This window comes from Saimiri boliviensis, chromosome 3 (assembly GCF_048565385.1).
Source record: "Saimiri boliviensis isolate mSaiBol1 chromosome 3, mSaiBol1.pri, whole genome shotgun sequence".
NCBI classification, from domain to species: Eukaryota; Metazoa; Chordata; class Mammalia; order Primates; family Cebidae; genus Saimiri; species Saimiri boliviensis.
This window is the reverse complement of record NC_133451.1, coordinates 75,018,276-75,041,078: the sequence shown is the minus strand read 5'-3', so window position 1 is coordinate 75,041,078 and position 22,803 is coordinate 75,018,276. Positions and strand designations below refer to the sequence as shown.

At 39.6% G+C, this 22,803-nt stretch overlaps 1 protein-coding gene across 3 annotated transcripts in view; it reads left to right on the top strand.

The window, feature by feature from the left end:
- Positions 1–22,803, top strand: part of RASGEF1B (RasGEF domain family member 1B) — a 623,038-nt gene that overhangs the window by 208,482 nt on the left and 391,753 nt on the right. For all 3 annotated transcript variants that reach the window (XM_074396345.1, XM_074396343.1, XM_074396344.1), the window contains exon 3: positions 19,196–19,249. In XM_074396345.1, coding sequence (XP_074252446.1) covers positions 19,196–19,249 — 54 coding nt within the window. The remainder of the gene's footprint in view (positions 1–19,195; positions 19,250–22,803) is intronic.

Genomic DNA, 22,803 nt, shown 5'->3' with positions numbered 1-22,803 from the left:
TTATTGAATGTCCAGTAGATGTCTGACCTATACACTTTGCTATGTTATATTTAATATTCATGTGCTGGAAAATGGGCTTTTTTGGTTTCTATTTTATGGATGAGAAAACCAAGTCCTAGAAAGGTCAGTAACTTGTACAATTTGTAACTTGTGATACTACTAGTGTGGGTCACTGTTTGGAATGGTGCATTTCTGACTACAAATCTTACATTTTTCCTACTGTGTTCCATTGATATTTTAGGATATACTACTTCCCTTTAACATCAGAACATTTTTTCTAACATAGAACTCAGCCCTCTATGAATAATGTAGTTTTCTGACAATCGTTTAAAAATGTCGATTAAAAATCTTTGATTAAACAACCTAAAAACATTTTTCTGAACTCCAGTCACAATCTTTGTGATCAAAAAGATGGAACAAGACTTGGTGTCTCTGAGAGGTGAATTGCTTTTCCAGAGAGTAAATGGTGCTCTGCAAGAAACACCATGGGGTGTGTCAAACTCATGTATAGCATTTGGATCCCCTTAGTCTTTTGGTAGACTACTTTAGGAAACAGTTTTCAAAATGCCTTGAATTGAAACATACAAACAAACACCCCCCCATCCCCCAACCAGAAAAAAAAAGTCCAAGAAGTATTTCCTCCAAGTCTCTTCCTTACAGAAACCTAGTTTATCAGCTCTATGTTACGGTTTCCATTGGAGTCCATAAGTGTCCTAGAGATCCAAGCTGTAGGCCAGATGCAGTTGATAGGAAACACTTAGTCAATGTCCCTTTACTTCCCAAGGGCCAAGGCTGAGAAATGAAGAGCAACTTCCTTTTGTACATCTTCTTTGCTTTGACAGTCCTCTGTGTGCAAATGGCACTGACTGGTAAAGACAAGAAGGGCAGAGAGAAGAAAGCAGTTTACTGATCATCACTATGTTTGCACAGACCAGAGGTAGCTAAATTTCAGTTCCCAGCAACTCTCAGAAATTGCTGAAATGCATTGCCTTTTAATTCCCTACCACATGTCCTGAAGGGCATTTGTTTGTCTACAGGATGTACTTATGTTTTGCATTTTCAATCCTCCTCTTTCAGGTTCCCCTCATTTGTAAATGTAAAAACGAAACGTTAGCAATCTGTCAGAGGTTCTGTTCCATTCATTTGTCTAGGGATTTATTATCAAAATACTTTTTGTATCAGCAACTTGGGATTTTATGATGATAAATATTCTGTTGTCCCATTTCACAATGATATCTCAAATAGTGGGCATATGATTACAACATGTATAGGAAATAATAGTTAAAAATTCGAGATCACTAAGGCATGAGGTGATTGCCATTGTTTAAAGTTTCTTTGGCTTAAAGATGAGACTATATTTGCTGAAGCAATTTTGAAATGATACATTTAACTTTCAATCACTTAAGGGACATAATGACTCTATTATGTGTTATCTGGTTGAAAACCATTGAATGAAAACTGCACCTATTCAGAGCCATCCATCTATCTTCAAAGTGATCACTCTGGGAAGGATGGCCAAGTGACAAGCCCTGAGGCTTTGTATTTCACTTTAAATTCTTGGACATTCCAGTGTGAAACCAATGAGAGTATGGGTATGTGTGGCAAAACGTAAGACCAGAGTCACCCAATATTTTTCTGAATGCTAAAATTGGGGACCTCTTTTAGTTCTTACCTTATGCGATTTCTTAGTTGCATCTCATTTATTTAATCATTTATCCCTTCAATCATTCTACAAATATTTATTGAACACTAGCTATGTGTCATGTATTTATATGTCAAATATTTATATTTATATGAACACTGGCTATATGTCATGTACTATGCAAGTATGGAGGATATTCTGTGAATATGACAGAGTTCCTGTCTTTGAGGAACTAATATTCTATCAGAGTTACACATAAATAGGTAGTTAAATATATGGTGATAAGCACTATGATAGGGATAAGGATGGTGTGAGGTGAGAAGAGATAGAAGATTTTAGTCCTGATTTGGGAGACTGGGAGGGATTGTTTCTGCAAGTACTCTCCAGGGCTTGTTCTGTGACAAGATTCTCGTCTGGCTCTTCTCCTACTCCTCCAACTACTTTTTCTCAATTTTCTTGGCTGGTTCTTTTTTCTCTTCATCTTAATAAATATCAGTGCTTTCTGGGGCTTGCTTCAGTTCCTTATTTCTTATAATTAAAACACTTTCCTAGGCATTCTCAGTCGTTATCTACGGCTTTCACTATCCTTATACACATAACTATATCTCTAATGAGCCTTACACTATTAAACTATTAGAGTGATTTATTCAGTATTTTATCAAACATCCATTGGCTATATATCATGTACTTGGAGTGACAGAGATGTATAAAGTTGCCTTCATTAGCACTCACTGAGTTTTCAGTCTAGCTAGCAAGAACTGCATAAGATGTTATAAAATACATGAGAATGAAGGACTTTAGGAACACAGAGAGGGACACCACTAACTAACTACTCTTGGGGGAATCAGAGAAATCTTTTCAGAGGGAAATGGCAGTTGACCAGTTGATTAGGGGAAGGGATTTTTAGGCAGAGGAAATTCATTAGTATGTGCAAGGACTTGGTAGTCTCCTTGGCTTGTCCAGAGAACAGTCTATCGGTTTGTGGCTAGTTTATAGGATTCTTACACTGTAAAGATCTAGTGTAAGAATATAGCCTGACAAAATAAGGTGTAGTTAGATTGTCAACAGACACCATCTTTAGATGCAAGTACATTAGGCATGGGGAAGCCAGCAGAGATAGTTAAACTGGCAAATTGCAGAATCACATTTGATTTAGGTAGACATTGTGGTAGGTATATAGAGGATGTACTGGTAGCATAGATATCTGGTAGAAAATTAAATAGGAGGTGACTAGGGTCCAAACTAGGGCAGTGGCAAGGACAATGAGAAAACAAAGCTTTATGATTTGAGAATCTTCTATGGTAGCATCATTAGGAGGTGATGATTTGAGAGAAAGGTAAGGAAAGGAGAAGAGTCAAAAAAGACACTGGTTGAAAGAGTGAATAGATGGTCTCACCATTAACCAAGATATGAGCAATCGGAGACAGATTTGGAGTAGAGGACTATAATATGTTCAGTGCTGGACAAATTGACTTATAGATGCTTATGGGACATTTGAGTGGAGATATGTAATAGGCAATGAGGAATAATGAATTTGAAGCTTGGAAGGGGGACCAGGGATGGACAAACATATTTAAAATGAATATCATTTAGTGAGTAATGGAAGCCATAAAAGTGGATGGTTATGTTTATATTCAACAAATCTTTAGAAATATCTACTATTTAAATATATTTTAAAAATATCAGTTGTAGGGCTATGGGCCCCATAGGGTCGTGGGGTATCCCTTATGCTGTGCTGAGGCACAGGATCTGAGAAATAACGAGACAGGACACAGAAGTACAAGGAAAACACAGCTGGGCTCAGGGGGGCCATGCTACCTATAAGCAGAGACAGGTGAGTCCCTGAAAGTCCAGAAGTGTCTGTATTTATTGGGTATAGGTTAGGGGGAAGGGTAGTGAGTGAAGTCATCTTTAAGGACAGTGATAGGGTCATGAGCAATAAAACAAGGGGTCCAACCCCCAGTAGGTCACCTAGGCTAGTAGGTGGACAGTGCGCAGCATGGGGTCCACCCTCATTAGGTCATTGAGGCAAGGAGGTGGGCTGTGTGTAGTAAGGGATCCACCCCCATTAGGTCACCGAGGCATGGAGGTGGCCCGTGTGTAGTGAAGAGGGTGCAGTGTGCAATACCTCTATCTATGGGCATGCTACTCCTAAAAAGATCTATAGGAGGATGCTTAAGTCACACAGCAGTGACAGAGCTGTCAGGGTCTACCGCCACCTGCCGGCAGCTTCCAGTGAGTTCTATAGGAGGATGCTTTTTGAACTAGCACAGTAGCAAGAGCGGATAAAGTTCATAGTCACCAAGGTGCGATTATCCAGAGGGGTTTTGAGCCCTCAGATGCTCGAGGGATTGCCGGTCTGAGGGCAACCTTCCACAAGAACTGGAGCAAGGTCCTACAACTCCTTTGTCAGGAGGAGTGGCTCTTGCCCCAAGCCTGCCATACATCGGGTATCTTTATGATGCTGAACACTGCCGCCTGGGCCATGGATTCTTGTCCTGGTATAACTGTTTTTTCCTTAAATCATACTCTGCACTGTGTCTGCTCCAGACATTCCTCCAACTATAAGCTGCTTATTCCTTAATTCATGCTCTGTACCGTGTCTACTCTAGGCATTCCTCTGATTATGAACTAAGATATAGTTATGTATATATAAAGGGAAATAAATAAAATGAAGGTTATTATAGAAGTATGTACAAGTATAGAATTGGCACAAAGAAAAATGAGATCACAGGAAGGATGGGGAAGACAAGGAAGAGAAAAGGGAAGAAAACCAAAACAGAACTTAGTCAAACTTCTCAAAGAATAAACTTCACAGCTTCATCATCTCTTGAAGGCACACATGTATCTCATTCATCTCTATCCTCCCAGCAGTACCCAGCCTAATCCTGGAACATGAATGCTCAGTATTGTTTGTTTAATAAATGGGCCCAGGGTAGTTGATAGAGGATGAAAAAGACAAAAAGAAGCATGGGATTTCCCCAAGCCCTGGGAAACATGTGAATCATGTCTTGTTAGCCTTTCACTTGGAAAGCTTGTGCAGGTAGAACTCAAAATAAACTCTGAAGAAATGAAGATGCAGCAATTTAGAACCAGAATAAGGACTGCATCCGTCAGTGCTCTAATTACAAAATGTGCTTATGGCAAACAAGACCTTTTTATTTTTATTTCTGGTGTGCAGTAAAATTGTGTAGCCATCGATTTTCTCTCAAACCATCACTTAGAGAGTCTGAGATAATGCCACATCACCATTCATTTACTAATGACAGTGCTGAGCTTTTAAACAGGAACCCATCATACTGGGCCTTGCAACCTCCATTCTTGTTGTTTAAATGATTTGTAATAGCTAGTAATTATGAAAATGCCTTTCTTCCTTGACCTTCTCCCTCCTTTCTTCTCCACCTGCCAAAGTTGCACATTTGTGTTTTATCAGCTTGGATTACAAATGAACATGGTTTGGTGTTTTGTTTTGTTTTGTTTTGTTTTGTTTTATAAGATGGATCTATCTAGGTATATGTTAATATGCAGAATTACTATGAAAAAGAAAAAGGAAGAAAACCATTGTGGTAAAAGCCTTATGATAAAATATATTCCCCTACTCCACTCCCTCACTCCAACAGGAAGGATCTTTCCCAGGGTTTAGCACCTTCAACTTCATTGCCTGAGGTTGGTCATCTGTTTCATTCTCAATTTTTTTTGAGAATTTTGAAGGAAGAAATCTTATCATCAAGCACGCACAGCTAGGCTTGAGACTAATGTACCTTTTAACCTTCCCACCCCCAACCCCACAAATAACTGTGATTATGGTATAATGTTTTTCATTTTTTTAATCTAGTTGGCATTTAGTTTTTCAACTTAAAAAATATTTTTTCCTGATTATATTTTCTCTCTTGCTGCAAAAAAGATCATGGCTTTCTGGAGGGTGAGCTGTGGGAGCTCCTTGAGTGTTTGTCTCAATAACTCAAAATTGCAAGCGTAACCACATGTGTATGGGCATATGTGTATGTGTGTGAATGCGCGGGTATGTGTGGAAAATGATCATCCACAGCACCTTTCTTTCCTCTAAGGCACTGCATGGTATTCACTGTATAAGTTATTCAGGTAGCTTAACCAAGAGCTGAGAGTTTACCAGTATATACTAATTCAAAGATCAGGCTGGGCAAGGTGGCTTACACTTGTAATCCCAGCACTTTGGGAGGCTGAGATGGTTGGATCACTTGAGGTCAGGAGTTCAAGACCAGCCTGGTCAATGTGGTGAAACCCCGTCTCTACTAAAAATACAAAAGTTAGCCTGGTATGTTGGTGCATGCCTGTAACCCCGGCTACTTGAGTGGTTGAGGCATGAGAATTGCTTGAATCTGGGAGGCAGAAGTTGCAGTGAGCCAAGATCACTCCACTGAACTCCTGCCTGGAAGATAGAGTGAGACCTTGTCTCAAACACACACACACGAACATCCCCACAAAGATCATTTGAAGAAGAGAAGGCCAGTCCCTCCTCCCTGCTGTCATCTGGTTGCTCTAGAACTTGAGCTTTAAATAAGTCTGTAGCTGTTTCCTTGCGTCCCAGGCCACCATTGTGTGCTTCAGTGGCACAGAGATATCCCTGTAAATAGGCAATTGTGAACTCTGTAGGGCAAGTGTGGTTGGAGATGGAGATGTAGAAGATATCCAGAATTCTCAGAAATTCTTATTATGAGAATCACTATTATTTATATAATACACATCATCTTAAACTCTTACAAAATACTGTAAAGTAGATGGTCTTGTTCCTATTTTACAGAGAGTAAGTTCAGGCTTAGAGATTTCAATGATAAATCCCAGTCCATACTACAAGCGGCAGAGCTGAGGTTGCTCCATTTCCCTTTCATTAGAGGGACTGTTCCCTAGAGAGACTCCTTTGCCCACCCCACACTTTTATGTGAGCATCTTTGGGAAGGATGTCAAATTGCTAAGAGACATTCAGCAACCATGGCTTTCTTTTCAGTTCTTTGAAAGTAGGTGGTGGTGATGTGCTAGGGTGGAGGGAATGGGGAAGGAGGTGATGGAGGATGAGACTCTGGAGAGAGTAGCAGCCAAGATTTGAGTAAGACTGTGGATTTTCTCTGTTCACTTAAAACTTGAGTCTGAAGAGTCAGGAACTGAGAATAAGGTTAGTGCGACACTTCTGTGTACATCACTGAAACACGGTCTTAAGGATGAAGGGGAAGTGAGATAGTTAATTTGGAGAAAAAGCCCTTCTTTCTAAGAACTTATGACCATGGTGGATTATACCAGTAATTTGGAAGAATCTACTCTCATAAGGGACATTAACTTTAGTTCCAGGGGGTCTATAACCCCAAGCAGTGTTAGTAAATGATATTTTTTCCTGTGAACTATTTTCTTTATTCCTTGCTGCTTTTTTTGGCTTTACCTTGTGCCAGACCTGAAAACCTGGAGCCGTCAGCTCAAGTCTAGCCCCCTCCAGAGAACAGTGGCAGGTTTCCAATTCCTTATGGCGGTGAGTGTGAAGACATTTCTATATGCAGGGTAATATTTATGGCTTTGTCAGCTGTTGGCACTATAGACATGAGCTCAAGATGGTCAAAGAAGCTTTAGTGGAAGATGAATATTTATTTGGAATGATGATCTAAGGACCCAAGTTACAGTACAGCATCTGGGAAGTAGTCCCCTTCTAGTCCAGAACATTGCCCCTGAGAAGGAATTTTTGGTTCAGCAGTACCCAAGGGTCAAATGTGACCAAAGATAGTGACCATTTGCCCTTGTTTACCTCAGAAGGCCCTTTGGCTGCTCACACTTTTGTGTGTGGTATGCATCTTCTTGTCCTCTTTACTGATTCCGTCTGAAGATGTGGTGATTGGCAGGCTTATGTGTTGGTTTACACTCCAACACAGACTCCATGACTCAAAGTCAGTTGATCATCATCCTGGTCTTAGTGTTAATATTTATTTCTGGATGAGTAAGAAAGAGCTAAATCTTTCAAGTTTTCAATACTATTACTTTATGCAATGTATTTAAAACTTATGATATTTATCTCATCCTCATAATAAAATTCCAGGTGAGCAGAAAAAAAATAGTATGCTCCTTTGAAGACCGAATGTGGTGATTCAATCAAATTTATGAGAATAGTTGGTAGAACCAGGACCATAGCGAGGTTTTTCTGATTCCTAAATCTGTACCCAGGGGTAGACAAACTAAAGCTTGCAGGCCAAATCTGGCCCATTGCCTGTCTTTTTTTTTTTTTTTTTTTTTTTTTTTGTTGTTGTTGTTGTTTTAATGGTCTGTGAGCTAAGAGTGGTTTTCTCATTTTTAAATAGTTGTAAAAGAAAATTTAAAAAGTGTGTAATATTTCATGACACATGAAAATTATATGAAATTCAAATATCAGTGTCTCTAAGGCTTTATCAGAACATGGCCAAGATTATTCATTTGCATATTGTCTATACATCCTTTCAAGCTACAGAGACAGAGTTGAGTAGTTGTGACAGAGACCTTATGGACCTCAAAGCCTAAATTATTTACTACCTGGCCCTTTACAGCAAAAGTTTACTAACCACTGAAATAGATCAATAGAGAACCCAGTCTGTATTAGTTTGCTAGGATTGCTGGAAAATGTACTGCAAACTGGGTGGCTTAAAATACCAGAAACTTATCGTCTTATAGTTCTGTGGTCTAGATGTCAAAAATCAAGGCGCCAGCAGGGCTGGGCTTTCTCTGAGACCCTGGGCAGAATTCTCTCACCTCCGTCCTGGCTCCTGGCAGTGGCCACAGTCCTTGGCCTTCTTTGTTTGTAGTTGCATCTGTCTAATCTCTGCTTCTGTCCCAACATGGTTGTCTTCACCTCATTTTCCCTCTGTGTGTGTCTGTGTTTCTGTAAGGACGCCAGTGTTATTGAATGAGGACTCACCCTAATTACTTCATCTTAACTGGGTCGTCTGCCAAGATCCTATTTCCATATAAGGTCACATTCACAGGTTCCAGGGTTCCAGGGGTTAGGACATCGGCATCTCTTTTTTAGGGGACACAATTCAATGCATAAGACCCTTTCCACTGCAGTGTGTTGTTCGCTTGTTATCATTGGTCTTTTTCTGCCTACCTTCCTCTGTTCCTCCTTTTTCCTTCTCGCTTTCTCCTTCCTCTTGCCTCCCTTGCCCTATTCACTATACATTTGACAAACGTTTATGACATCCCTACTGTGTTCTCATTCCTATGCCCAACACTGTGCTGAATGAAGTAGAGGGTAGAAAGATGACTAACAGTTGGTCTCTGGTCCTGGTGAGCTTATAGTGCAGTGCACAAGATAAATCACCTGTGGTGAATTTTGTAAAAGGGGTTTGTATAAAGTACATTAGAAATTTAGAGGGATCTTAAAGATTTAAATTCCTAAATATTGAGTATTAATATTTTGAAATCATTGATAATCCTATTATTTAATGTACCACAGCTGTGACTCAACAAATTATAGATGCTAATATACATTGAATTTTAATTTTTATAGATTTAGGGGGTGTAAGTGCAGTTTTCTTATGTGGACATATTGCACAGTGATGATGTCTGCAGTTTTATTGTGTACCCGTCACCCAAATTGTGTACATTGTACTAATAGGTAGTATTTCCTCCTTTAACCCTATTCCTCCCACATTTTGGAGTCTCCAGTGTCTATTATTTCACTCTGTATGTCTGGGTGTACCCGTTGTAGGTGAGAACGTGTAGTTTTTGGCTGTTTTTGAGTAATTTCACTTGGGATAATGGCCTCCAGTTCCAGTACAGTTTCCTTACTATTCTTTTGAAGTCAAAATGCATAGAAACGTTCTATTCTCTTCTTAGCTTCAGTTCTTTCAGCCCTTCTTCCTTGCAGCATTTACAATGTCAGACTAGGATATCCTGCATTGAGCTGAGAGCCTGAGTAGAGGCCTTGTCCCTGGTTTGTTATATTAATGTTGATGGCTTTAGAGAGACTTGGTCTGCAGCTTTGTGAGATAGAGCCTATTACCATTCAGTGCCTTTTGTCCAAATATGTGGCTTTTTATTGTGTCTTCTTTGAGGCTCTTTGTTGCTCTGCTCTCTCCTCCTGGCACTAATTGGCCACATTCAAACACTGTTGTGAAGTGCAAGACATGTGTTTTGACAGCTTCCCGTCTTCTAGCCCCAGAGCTTAGTGTCCTGCTGGTCTCACAGGACCTTGCCAGGGTCTGGGGTACTTATTAGTTAATAAAATGTGGGCAAGTCACTTAATCTGTTTCTTAGTGTCCTAAAATGAGATTAATAACTACTTTATAAGATTTTTTGGAAGTTCAAGTTTAACAATGTGTATTGGCTGGCACAGTGGCTCATGCCTGTAGTCTCAACACTTTGGGAAGCTGAGGTGGGTGAATCACCTGAGGTCAGGAGTTCGAGACCAGCCTGGACAATATAGTGAAACCCCATCTCTACTAAAAATGCAAAAATTATTCTAGCTATTCTAGCTTGAACCCAGGAGGTGGAGGTTGCGGTGAGCTGAGATCGTGCCATTGCACTCCAGCCTGGGTAACAAGAGCGAAACTCTGTCTCAAAAAAAAAAAAAAAACCAAAACAAAACAAATATTAGCCAGACATGGTGGCTGGTGGCTATAATTCCAGCTACTCCAGAGGCTGAGGCAGGAGAAATGCTTGAACCTAGGAGGCAGAGGTTACAGTGAGCCAAGGTCACGCCATTGCACTCCAGACTGGGTGACAAGAGCAAATCTCTGTCTCACACAAAAAAGGGGAGTGTCAAGGGGCTTTAGAAATGGAAAGTATTATAAAAATGTCAGGAGGTGTCATTGGGATTGTTACTAATTAAAAGTATGCTCTGGGAATTCCAGAGACATTTTCTTGTTTTGTGAGTCATAAAAAGTGTAGTTATCATCGGTGTTAACTTGCTTTAGGTATAGCTTAGACTACTGGGTCTCAAAGTAAGGTTCCAAGACTGCGAGCATCAGCCATACCTAGGAATGTGTTAGAAATGCATATTCTTTGGCCTCACCCCATCCCTTCTAAGTTGAAACCTCCAGGGGAGGAGTTTAGCAATCTGTGATTTAATAAGCTCTGCAGGTGATTCTTATGCCTCTAAAGTTTGAGCTCCATTGGCTTAGATAAAGCTGTGCCCAGCTGGGTATGGGTAGGCTCTGATGTGCTGATGTTTTTCCAAGTGAGCTTCCTTTCCTATATGGAAGGAGTTCTGTAGGCATAAATGTGTGCCCCTAGGATTGAGCTGTCATAACATGCCTACCGCTGATGTTTGGCATTTTTCAGCATAGGAATAGATTCTAGGATTGTACATTCTTGAAGCAACACCTTTGCAAAACATAAATGAATCAGGGATTATGGTAGGGGTTTAGAGAGGGGGTTTTAAGGTGCTTCCTAAGTGAGAAAATAACAGTTGGATGAGGTGGCTCATAAACTATTCTGTTCCTCACATGAACACCCATCTATTTAATCAGACTGGGGCCTGTCCCTGCTCTGCCAGGTCTGAGAAAAAGCTGTGTGTTCACTGCACACCCTGTATTTCCCATCATGCCCTTGGATTGCAGCCATGCCATGTCTGTTATGATAAGTGGACAGTAGTTACTAGATGAAGTGAAAACTAGAGCGGTACATTTAATGAAGGTGGAAAGGGGAAGTCGTGGGAAAAACAGTAGGAGGATCATGGTGCTGTCATGTTGATTCACAAGGGCAGGGACATGTGGTAGGTATTCAATAGATGGGTATTGAATGAATGAAGGAAGAATGAATTTGGAGTTTGGGGAGCTAACCAAGCTACTTAACTTCTGAACATCTATCTTATCCCAGATGAACAGACATTATGCCTTGATTGAGTGAACTATTAGATATGTTTAGTTTTAAATGCAGACATAAATAGATTTGATCTTTCAGTAGTTTGAATTTCCTCCCATCAGCTTGCCCTTAATTATCCACAAGTGTTCCAAGCCTTCATTAGCTAAATAGGATGCAGATGATGGTCATTAGTCTGGGATATAAATCCTGCTGGCACATTCAGTGGCTTTTCACTTGGTTAATTGAAATTTTCAGTATCGATGGACTACAAGAAAACACTGTAATTTTATAATTTGTTTGGTGGTATGTTTTTTCTTTTGGCTGGTGTTTTATAGTTATGCAGATTTTCCTTTTTTTTAATGTGACACCGGGTGTTGTGGCTCATGCCTGTAATCCCAGCACTTTGGGAGGCCAAGGTGGGCTGATCACGAGGTCAGGAGATCAACACGATCCTGGCCAACATGGTGAAACCCCGTCTCTCCTAAAAACACAAAAAAATTAGCTGGGCATGGTGGCGCATGCCTGTAGTCCCAGCTACTCGGGAGGCTGAGGCAGGAGAATTGCTTGAACGCAGGAGGCAGAGATTTCAGTGAGTGGAAATTGCAGTGAGCCGAGATTGCCTCACCGCACTATAGCCTGGGTGACAGTGTGAGACTGTCTCAACAACAACAACAAAAAATGTGATGCCACCCTTTGCCTGCAGGGAATACCACTGTATCCAGTGTATATATATTAATACTAGTCTACTAAAGCATGAAGACCTAATGGAAATTCGTATTTTGTCTAGAAATCCTGCAATTGGCTGGCTAAACTAAGAAGGCATCCAAGTAGTGTGCACTTTGGGAACTCACTGATTTAAGTGTAAGAGACTTCCAGATTGTTAGTAATGTGATAGGTCTAGTCTTGACATCTACCAATGAGTAAGAAATCATCTATTGTGTCTATGAGGTGCAAGTTGCAGGTATCAAGTGGAGATGCATTGTGCAGACATCATTCCTTTAAATATTTCTTAGCTTTTAACTATATTTGACCATTCATCAGACCTGCTGGGCCTCTGTCTGGTGGTATCTGGCTGAGAGTGAAAAACACACCCAAACATACATACATAAAGGAACAAATAATACTTGAGATACACACCTTGAAATAAAATTTCATAATATTGCTATCTTAGAGATTCAATTTCTTAATTTCTTAAATTTTATAATTCAATACTTAAGCAATTCTCTTGCACATGACTGTTCCAGTTTAATCAAGTGTCAGATGTTTGCTGTTTTAAAAATGTAAGTCTTAGTTACAAGTATTACATAACAGAAATTGACTCAGTTGAGATAGATTTATTTCTGTTTCTTTCTCTAAATAGAGTTTAATAGGAATAAACATCATTATAATAACTCTCAGAGGTAAACTCTCCCCTAAGAAGGAGTATAGGACATATGGATTTGGCTGGTTGCAGTGGCTCACACTGGCAATCAAAAGTGCTCAGCACTTTGGAAGTATGAGGTGAGAGGATCACTTGGCCCAGGAGTTGTAGACTAGCCTGGGCAACATAGTGAGACTCCATCTCTACAAAATTTTTTTGAAAAAATTAGCCAGACATTGTGGTGCATGCCTCTGGTCCCAGCTACTTGGGAGGCTGAGGTGGGAGGATTGCTTGAGCTCGGGAGATCAAGGGTACAGTGGGCCATGATTGAGCCACTGCACTTCATTCTGGATGACAGAATGAGACTCTGTCTCAAAATATACTAATTAATTCGTATTTAGAAAGAATATATGAGATCTCTTTTCAGTGCTCAATCACTTTGCAAAAACATTCTTATCAGTGAGAATTGGGTAAGCAGTACATATTCTGGAAGTCTCTTTTTGTAGGCTGGACTAAATGAACCACCAATTACTGATCTCCTATCTGTGGGCTCTCTGGCCAAGGACTTATTAGGGGCAGTTTTTTGTATGTTTGTTTTTAATCCCAGTTCACTTTTTGTTTTAGGTCAATTTTCCCTTTCTGCCCACTTGGAATATTTCTACAAACAATTATTAATGTTAATTTAGGGAAGATATGTTGAAGTACCTGCCTTCTAAATTAACCACTAATATGTCTCAAAGTCAAATGTAAAGACATTTTATAAATTAAGCTTTTGTGAATCACCCGTTGTGATGGTTAACTTTATGTGTCAACTTGACTGGGCTAAGGGATGCCCTGATTGCTGGTAAAATGTTATTTCTAGCTATATCTGTGAAGTTGTTTCTGGAAGAGATGAACATTTGAATCAGAAGATTGCATGAAGATCTGCCCTCACCAAGGTGGGTGGGCATCCTTCAATCCATTGAAGGCCCAAATAGAACACAAATGGAGAGGAATGGGGAATTGGTTTCTGTTTGGGCTGGCACATCTGTCTTCTCCAGCCCTCACACATTGGAACTCCTGATTCTTGGGCCTTCAGACTTTATGCCAGTGGTTTCTCTCCCTCTGTCTGTGGGTTCTCAGGCCTCCAGGCTGGGGCTGAATTACGCCACTGACTTTCCTGTGTCTCTAGCCTGCATATGGCAGATTGTGGGACTTCTCAGCTGCCGTGATCACACAAACAAATTCTCATAATAGATCTCCTCTTGTATATCTCTACATATCCTATTGGTTCTGTTTCTCTAGAGAATCCAAATACATCTGTGAAATTGCCTTCACCTCTGTAGATAAGCAGGAGCCGGCCATGTTATTTAGTCAGACATGTTCTTTTGTCAGAGGATGGAGGAAGTAGGTAGTATGCTCACTGATTTCCAAACAATGTGTCTGATAAAACCAGGCCCATTTTCTTCAAATTAGCTGAGGCTCTCATGACCTAAAAGGAAATGAATATGGGTTTCCTCATTTCATAGTGAAGAATTCAAGACCCCAATGCCAGTGATCCACCTTAAGCTCACAAGGAGGTCTATTAAGAAGGGATAGGAATTAGGTCCTAGACGCCTGAGCAGATTTGCTTTTCTGTCCAAAGGCTCTATCATAAAAGGCCAGCAAGATTTTAGCTATAATATGGGGTCATGTTCAACTAGAGTAAATCAGCCACAGCCAGGATCTGCCCTTGGTAAAAATGTGTCAAAGTAAAGTAGATTGTAGACTTGGTGATGCTATGTACAGAGCTCCCTGCTGCCAGGAGTCCTGCCAGCTCCTGCCCTCAGTTCTCAGCCCTCCCAGGAAATTGCTCTTGGCTGGAAACAGTCATGTTGCCCAGGATCATGCTGCCTTCCCAGGGCAGCCCTCTGTCTCACTCCAGCTTCGGATGAGTTTACCCAGCTTCTGAGCTCTCCGTTTTGTTGGATGAGATCTTTGTTGAGTCTGCACCATGGTCCAACTTGTTTATCTTCTCCATCCCACATTCTTTCATATCCTTCTATAAACAGTGATCTCAGGAATACTTTCTAATAAACCTTCTGCTTGCTAATTTCCAACTCACAGTCTGCTTTTTAGGGAACCTAACCTGTGACCTATGTCTTTAGATCGCTTACCATCACTATGAGTGTCCAATATCCTAATGACCTAAGTCTTCATTTCTCACCTATCAAAATCTGCTTTTGAAATTATTAAAAGAAAAAAACAGACTGGGTATGGTGGCTCACACCTGTAATCCTAACACTGGGGAGTCCTAGGTGGCGGGTCACCTGAGGTCAGGAGTTTGAGACCAGCCTGGCCAACGTAGTGAAACCCTGTACTAAAAATACAAACATTAGCTAGACATGGTGGCAGGTGCCTGTAACCCCAGTTATGTGGGAGGCTGAGGCAGAAGAATCACTTGAACCCAGGAGATGGAGGTTGCAGTGAGCCAAGATCATGCCACTGCACTCCAGCCTGGGCAACAGAGCGAGACTCCATCTCAAAAAAAAAAAATAAAGAAGAAATCATTTAAAACCCCCCCAAAAACTCCAAGGTATAAAAATATGCTTTTGGAAGGCATCTGATAAACTCATTCCCTTTCAGGTGTAATAGACCAATGAACTATATAATACATGAAGTATCCAATTTTCCCTTCTGCAGGGGATCCCCTCCCCCTGACATACCTTAACATCCCTCATGGAGTTTGTCTATTATGAATCAAAGTCTTATACTAAAAACAGAGCTCTAATAGGTGAAATTTCAGGTATTAGTATATAAATGGTCAAAAGAGAGTTCTCACCTATCTAAATTCTTTTTGGGAAATTGCTAAAACTGTCTGTGTATAATACTGTTCACTTTATGCTAGTCACTCCACTAACAAAGTTAGGAGTCGATGCTCTAAAAAAGTCACTGTGCTTTATTGTGCTTGTGCTCCTGTGACAAACCCAGCATCCTGCCAGCTTTGGTGGAGGTGACTCATTAGGAGTTTCCTCTTTGGTAGACAAATATTGATGCAATCATCAAGAAAGTCATAGCATGGCCAAGTCACCATGTTTTGAGTCTTTCGTTTTTAGTAATTAAAGTGAACATATTATTGGGAAGTTTAGAAAGCCCACCCAAAGTCACTCACAATAGCTGCAATTAGTAAACTGGAATGCCAGTTAAAGTCTTTTGAAGTGGAGAATGAAATGAGACTGACCAAGCGTATATACGTAAATTCCCCTTAGAAAATGGCTAAAGTAAGGAGATGGACTGTCATTGACCTGTGCCATCCCTCTTTCACATTCATTCCAAGTATTGAGATTTTGCATACTTTGCCCTTTGGCTAAAGTGTTTTCTCGCTACAAATGTAACATTTAAAATTACTTACATTAATTTTTTTAACTGAAGCTAATTTCACTCATCTCTGACTCTAAATTTTCCTCCAAATATGTTTCTTATGTTACCTGAGACTGTTCTCAAAGGTTAAATGGTATTGTTTAATTGAAGATAATTTCCCCTGGGGCTATGGCACTAATATCTGAATTTTTAGACATTTTCCTTAATTTACTCTTCCCAGGGTGGCAGTGCTGGTGCATTTAAGCTTACTTAAAAATGCAGCTATGGTCTCTTGAGTTGCCCCCACATGGAGTCTTCAGTAGCTGGAGATTGGGTCCTCCCTATATTCTGAATCCCATTTCAGACAGAGAATGAAACTCTAATTCAGGGTTGAGAAGATAAATTTTCACCACTAGACTTGTGTTTTCTAGAAAAAAAATTTAGTTGCATTAGCCAGGGAATCAGGGTCATTTCTATAACTAGTCCCATATAAACTATAACTAGTATAGACCAGTTTCCTCAAATATGGGCAGTTTTGCCTCCTAGAGAACATTTAGCAAGGTCTGGAGACATTTTTGTTTGTCACAGCTGAGGTAGGTGGAGATTGTCACTAGCATCTGGTAGGTAGAGGCCACACATATCTCAAAACCTCCTACAGTGCACAGTGTGCTTCCTCATGCCCTCGAAACAGAGTTATCTAGTCCAAAAACATTCACAGGGCCATCCCTGAAAAAGCCTAGTTCAGCCAGACCAAGCAGATCATAGACAACAGCTTTATGCTAAATAGAGATAAGATGTATTTTATCACTTCTTACTTCTATCTCTCTTCTTTCCTATGTCCCTGAGCTTCACTTTATAGCTGTTCTGTGTAAGGCTGCTTTTCTAGTATGGTGCTTCCAAAGCAGTGTTTGGGGATGAGGATTGCAGTTTTCCAGATGTTATTTTCTTTTGCATCTACTCAGTACGTGTTTATTGGTTATCTTCTTTGTGCCAGGCACTGGGCTAGGTAATAGGACTAATGCAATGACCAAGTCTCAGTGGGCCTTTAGCTTCCTGGAGAAGAAACCTGGGAATCAACACTGAGGCCTCTCTCATGACACAGTGCTCATGTGTACAAACGAGTAAAGATGATGAAAAGTCATGAGGAAGACATCTGATGGGAAGGTTGTGGATGGGGTGGTTCATGGTGGCATGTGGAGAGCTACCTGGTTCTTTGGCTTTTCCTCTCTGTCCTGGCCTAATCTTTTAACAGTCAGCAAGAATACTACTTCTTACATCTCCATGCAGTACAGAAATAAGAGAAACTAAGATATACCTGGCAGCACAAAGAGCAAGAGGATATGAAATTTGCAGGGCTATGCCTGTGCTTTCACCACCTGTGTGTCAGGGCTGAAATTAGGTCAACAGGATAGATCATAATAACAAGGATGCGTCATGTGCCTTCATTCTCTTTCAGTGAAGATGACTGCTTCTCGATTGAAACCATTTTCTTCTTTTTAATTTTTTTGACAATTCTGCTATTTGTGCCTGTTTTTTGTGGACTTTTCATCTTGTCCTTTCTGTCTTTTGCCTTTGCTCTTTTCTTCTGCTACCAGAATTATTCCCTTGTGTTTTTCCTTTTTAATTCAAACTTTCTCAGTAACATTTATCCCTTACCTCTCAAATAAAATAAAAATGGCCAGCAAACCAAACTTGAGGATTACATCTAACCTAAACATTGAACCTAATTTTTTAAATTAAAGATGCATTTTTGTATCTGTATTCACATTCTGTCTTTTCTGTCAACTGCATGTTGTTTTGAACCAGAATATGTGCTGACTTAGATCCTTAGCTTTCTCATACGCTTATTGCAAAACAAATTAACTAACAAAAAACAAAGCAAACCAAACCCTAGGTGAGGTGGTAAATATTTTTAAGATGTTATATGAGCAGAGAGTGAGAGAAAGTTTATATACATTAGATTTTTCAAACCATATGCAAGCATGTTTATTGCAGCATACTTTGTAATAGCAAACAAAAGTAAACAAACAAAAAACCAGCAACACAAAAGAACCAAAACCTGTTGATCAATAAAGGACAGCATAAAAACATAAAAACATTCATATTATGAAATGCTGTATAGGTGTTAACAAGAATGAGTCAATCTGCATGGGCTGAACTGGAAAGATGTAATTGTATTCTTAATTAAGACAGTATGATCATAAGAATGAGTCTTCTGTGTAGTATGTACACACATATTTGCATGGGAATAGAGAAAGTGTGGAAGGATGAATATAAATGTGTATTATTGTTTACCTCAGGAGGATAAGGGTATAAAAGAGACTAACCCATTAAGAATAAGTATTTGTTTTATAATTAAAGGAAATGTAGAAAACGTTTACTTAAAAAAACTCAATACTGTTTGTATGGCTGACCATGGCTATGGATTTATTCATAGGATTGACCAAAGGGAACACATTTGCATATAAATCCCTATAGCCTTGAATGTTGCAGTGCCTTTTGAGTGGTTCATCAGGCCAAGCAAATATACATACAAATGTGCAAGAAGTCAACCACAGGGAGAGTGAGTGCATTAAAGAAGGTAGAAAGGAGATAGCAAGCCCTGGTATTGTTCAGACTCACAAATCTCTTACATAGGCAGAAGCTCCACTCTCCCACTTGGGCTCATAACAGGTGTCATTTGAAAGATTGAGCACAGCTGACTCCAACATTATGCACGTATTTCTTCAAGATAGAAGATCATGTGTGGTTTGAGGTGGGTTCTGGAGTCAGATGGCTTTGCTTCCTGACCTAACTATGTTCAAGGTATATAGCAATTAACCTAATTGTGCTTCGTTATGTTGTTTGTAAAATGAAGATAACTAAGAATCCTTACCTCACTGAATGGTAGTTGGGCCATAATGAATGTTTCAAGTTGCGTAGAGTAGATTTGGGAATAGTAAAGCGCAGACAGATTTTAAAATTCAGAGAAATCAGTTGGGGGCAGAAGGTGATGCCTACCTTGGATTGGAAATGAACAGGGAAGGGTCAGTATCATTATATGTTGACAATTCTAAAGTGTTTTCCATCTTCCTATTTTGTAGAGCACCATTTTCAGCGCATTGGCCAGTGAGAAGTCCTTATCTGACTGCAAAAAGGTAAGTCAGCATCCAAGAATTCCAGCATGCTGTCAGAGTAATAAAGCCTTCACAGTTGGTGATACTTGAATGAAAAGCTGTGATATCAGTGGGAATGTTCTGATGGAATATTATGGCTCTCTTTTTTCAGAGGTGGAAATGTAAATGGTTCACTTTAAGGATGTGGTAAACTTCGTTATTGTTCGACAGCATTTCGTTATAGAGGAGCTCTGGTTCCATGTATTTCTATCTCACTATTATCTGACACTTTATCCTGCCAGATGAACATCAGGGGAGGTCAGGGAATGCTGTATAAACTGCATTGCAGGCTTTTATATATTTATTTGCAAACTTAAATCTAATAAATGTAAACCTAATGCAATGTAAAAATAATTTTTTATTTTGAAAGCTGATCATATAGCATAAAAATCTAGTTTGGATTCACCACTGTTAAGCTTGAGAAGCTGTCATGCTTTGCAAAAGGATTAGCTTCACCAGCCTTTGATGGAAGACATCCCTGTAATAGATCAAGTTTGAAGACTGCCTGCTATAGCCTCATGTCTAGTTCCTGGCTTTTGCCGGCCAGGGGTCATGTTTATCCACTTCTTTAATCTCAGATTTAGCTAGATATTCTCCTTTTGAGGTGAAGAGAAGTAGCTTCATAGTCCAAACAACTCAAATTCTTTGACATTGTCTATTGATACAGAAAACCAGGTGCATATAGAGTTGACCTGTGCATAATATATGATTCCTTGGCATTTATTAGAATTTTACATTATGTCACTGTCTGCTATCCAGTTTCTGTTTCTAATGTTGCTTGATATGGAAGCGGGTAGCAGGGTTACCTTTAAAGGTAGTGTGAGGGCTTACTGCTCTAAGTACCATTCATTTCATTATTTTGATCATTTAAAAATGTTTTATTAAATTTCCATCTTAGTTGAATTATGCTACATTTGTCTTGTTCTCTGAAATGGGTTGTGTGCTGCCTGAGAATGGAGACCATGTATTATTTTTAGAATTATAGATCTTAAAGAATGAAGGAATTCTCTGGGATCTCTAAACTCGCCTTTCTACTGGGGTGGGATTGCCGTTGACATTATTTATGGATGGACCCCTACCCCTCAACTGAATATGCTATTGACAGGGAACCCAATGACACGTAGTCAATCTCACTATGTGCACTAGTGAGACAATCCAAAGTATTAGAAAGTTCTTTATTCTACTGAACCAATAGCTGCCTCCTTTAGATTTCTTCCTATATATTTAAGTATGAAGCCAGTTAAAATATTTTTCTGAATCTCCTTTTCACCTCATCTCCAGGCTAACAATTTTCCTTTTTTCATTTCAATGGGACATTGATGCGATTGATTTCCAAGAGCATGGACTATGAGATCATGTGTCTGGTTTTGAAACCTGGCTCTGCCACTCACTACTTACGTGATTTTGGGTTGGTTGTATAGCCTCTTGGTTCCTTATTTTTATCATCTGCAAAATGGGTATGATAACTGTGCCTATCTTGTATATGAATTTACATATATATAAATATAAATAAATAAATATATATATAAAAATGATTACAGAATTACCCAACACATAGTGAATATTATATTGCCAATATTATTATTGCCTCTAGACAAGTTTATCTTTTTTGTTTTGTTTTGCTCACACAATCTTTGTTATTGATGTCAAGAAGTGTGTGTTATCTCCAGATGAGATGAGATCTGTCTGGCATAAAGCATCATGGGACTTCTCACTCTACATTCAACAAGCTCTGTTTACACACCTGGTGTATGCCAGTACATTGTAAGGTATGGGCTATGTTGTGAAGCAAGCTATAGCTTTTCTTACGTGTAGCACTACTGCAGTGTAAGATGGCATCAGTTTCTACAGTATGAGTCATATCTTTCTGTTGGCTATGTGAAGTTTGAAGTCCTTGCCTTAAGACATTTTCACATGAGCTGCTTTCTTTTATATTTTAACAGGACTTTCTTTTATATTTATGTAAATGATTCCTTGAATATGAACATAGGACATTTAGCTATTCCTATTGTTTTTAAAATTTTGATCAGGGGCTGGGCATGGTGGCTTACTCCTGTAATCCCAGCACTTTTGGAGGCCAAGGTGGGCAGATCACCTGATGTTAGGAGTTCGAGACCAGCCTGACCAACATAGAGAAACCCAGTCTCTACTAAAAATGCAAAATTAGCCGGCCATAGTGGTGCATGCCTGCAATCCCAGCTACTCAGGACGCTGAGACAGGAGAATCGCTTGAACCTGGGAGGCAGAGGTTGTGGTGAGCTGAGATCGTGCCTTCACACTACAGCCTGGGCAACAAGAGCCAAACTCTGTCTTAAAAAAAGAACTTTTTTTTTTAAATCAAAATCAGTTTTCTAAATTACCTAGAAATTTTTACGCAGATTATTCACTATTTCTCCTAGTTTGATGTCATGCACAAATCAGCATAGCATAGTCAGTTTCTAGAACTTCAATTTTATCTGTCTAATCAGTTAACAAGTATTCACAGAACGTCTGCTATGTGACATGCATTGGACTATCATGATGAACAAGTCACATATGCATGATCTTTACCTACATAGAACTTACTGATATTCATTAATAAAGTTGAGAGTTCATGGGATCCCCAGAGAACCTAATCCAGGGGTCAGGGAAAATTTCCCTGAAGAAATGATATTCAAGCAGCGATCCAAAGAATGAATGAGATTTGGCTGCATCAGCACAAAATGGTGACAGAACAGCAGGTGTGAATATCTACAGATGAGGGGAAGAACTACACAAAGTTCAGAGTGCCTGAAAAATTACAATTTGAATTGAAAAGATGAGCAACGAAGGCCTGATACAACAATATTAAGAGTTTAAATTATTCTAAGGGTAATGAGACATTTTTTAAGGGCTTGAATTTGGGAAAGTAGGTGTGTGTGACATATGATTTTTAAAATCACTTGGTTACTGAAGGACGGAAGAAGCAAGATTTAGACGTGAAGTCTAAGTATAAGGCTACTGCTATAATCTAGGCAAGAGATGGTAGTAGCCAGACCAGAATAATAGCAGAGGGGAATCAAGAAACATTTGAATGTTTCTTAAAATCAACAGTATATGACAGTTTGGATATATGGGAGAAGAAGTAGCTAAGGTCGATTCTTAGATTTCTGACATGGGCCAGTGTGAGAATATTGGTGCTATTTTCTGAGACAGGAACTACTAGCAGAGGACCATATTTAGGGAAGAAGTTGAGAGTTCACATTGGTATATATCAATCTGTTGGTGTGTGTAAGATCTAGTAAGGATGACTAGCAGACAGCTGGACATTTGGATTTGTAATTGAGGAAAGCATTCTGGGCTGGATGTATGGCCTTGAGAGGAATATACATAGAGAGAATGATTGAAAGAGTGGAAATGGATGAGATTTCCCAGAGAGGGTATGTAAAGTGAAAAGGAGGAGAGTTTTTTCAAGAGTCTTGAGGAAAGTTAACATGTAAGAGCTGGGAGAAAACTATGGATATTGGAGGGAAAAAAGAAACTGAGAAGGCACAGAGGTTGGAAGATGCCAGAAGAAT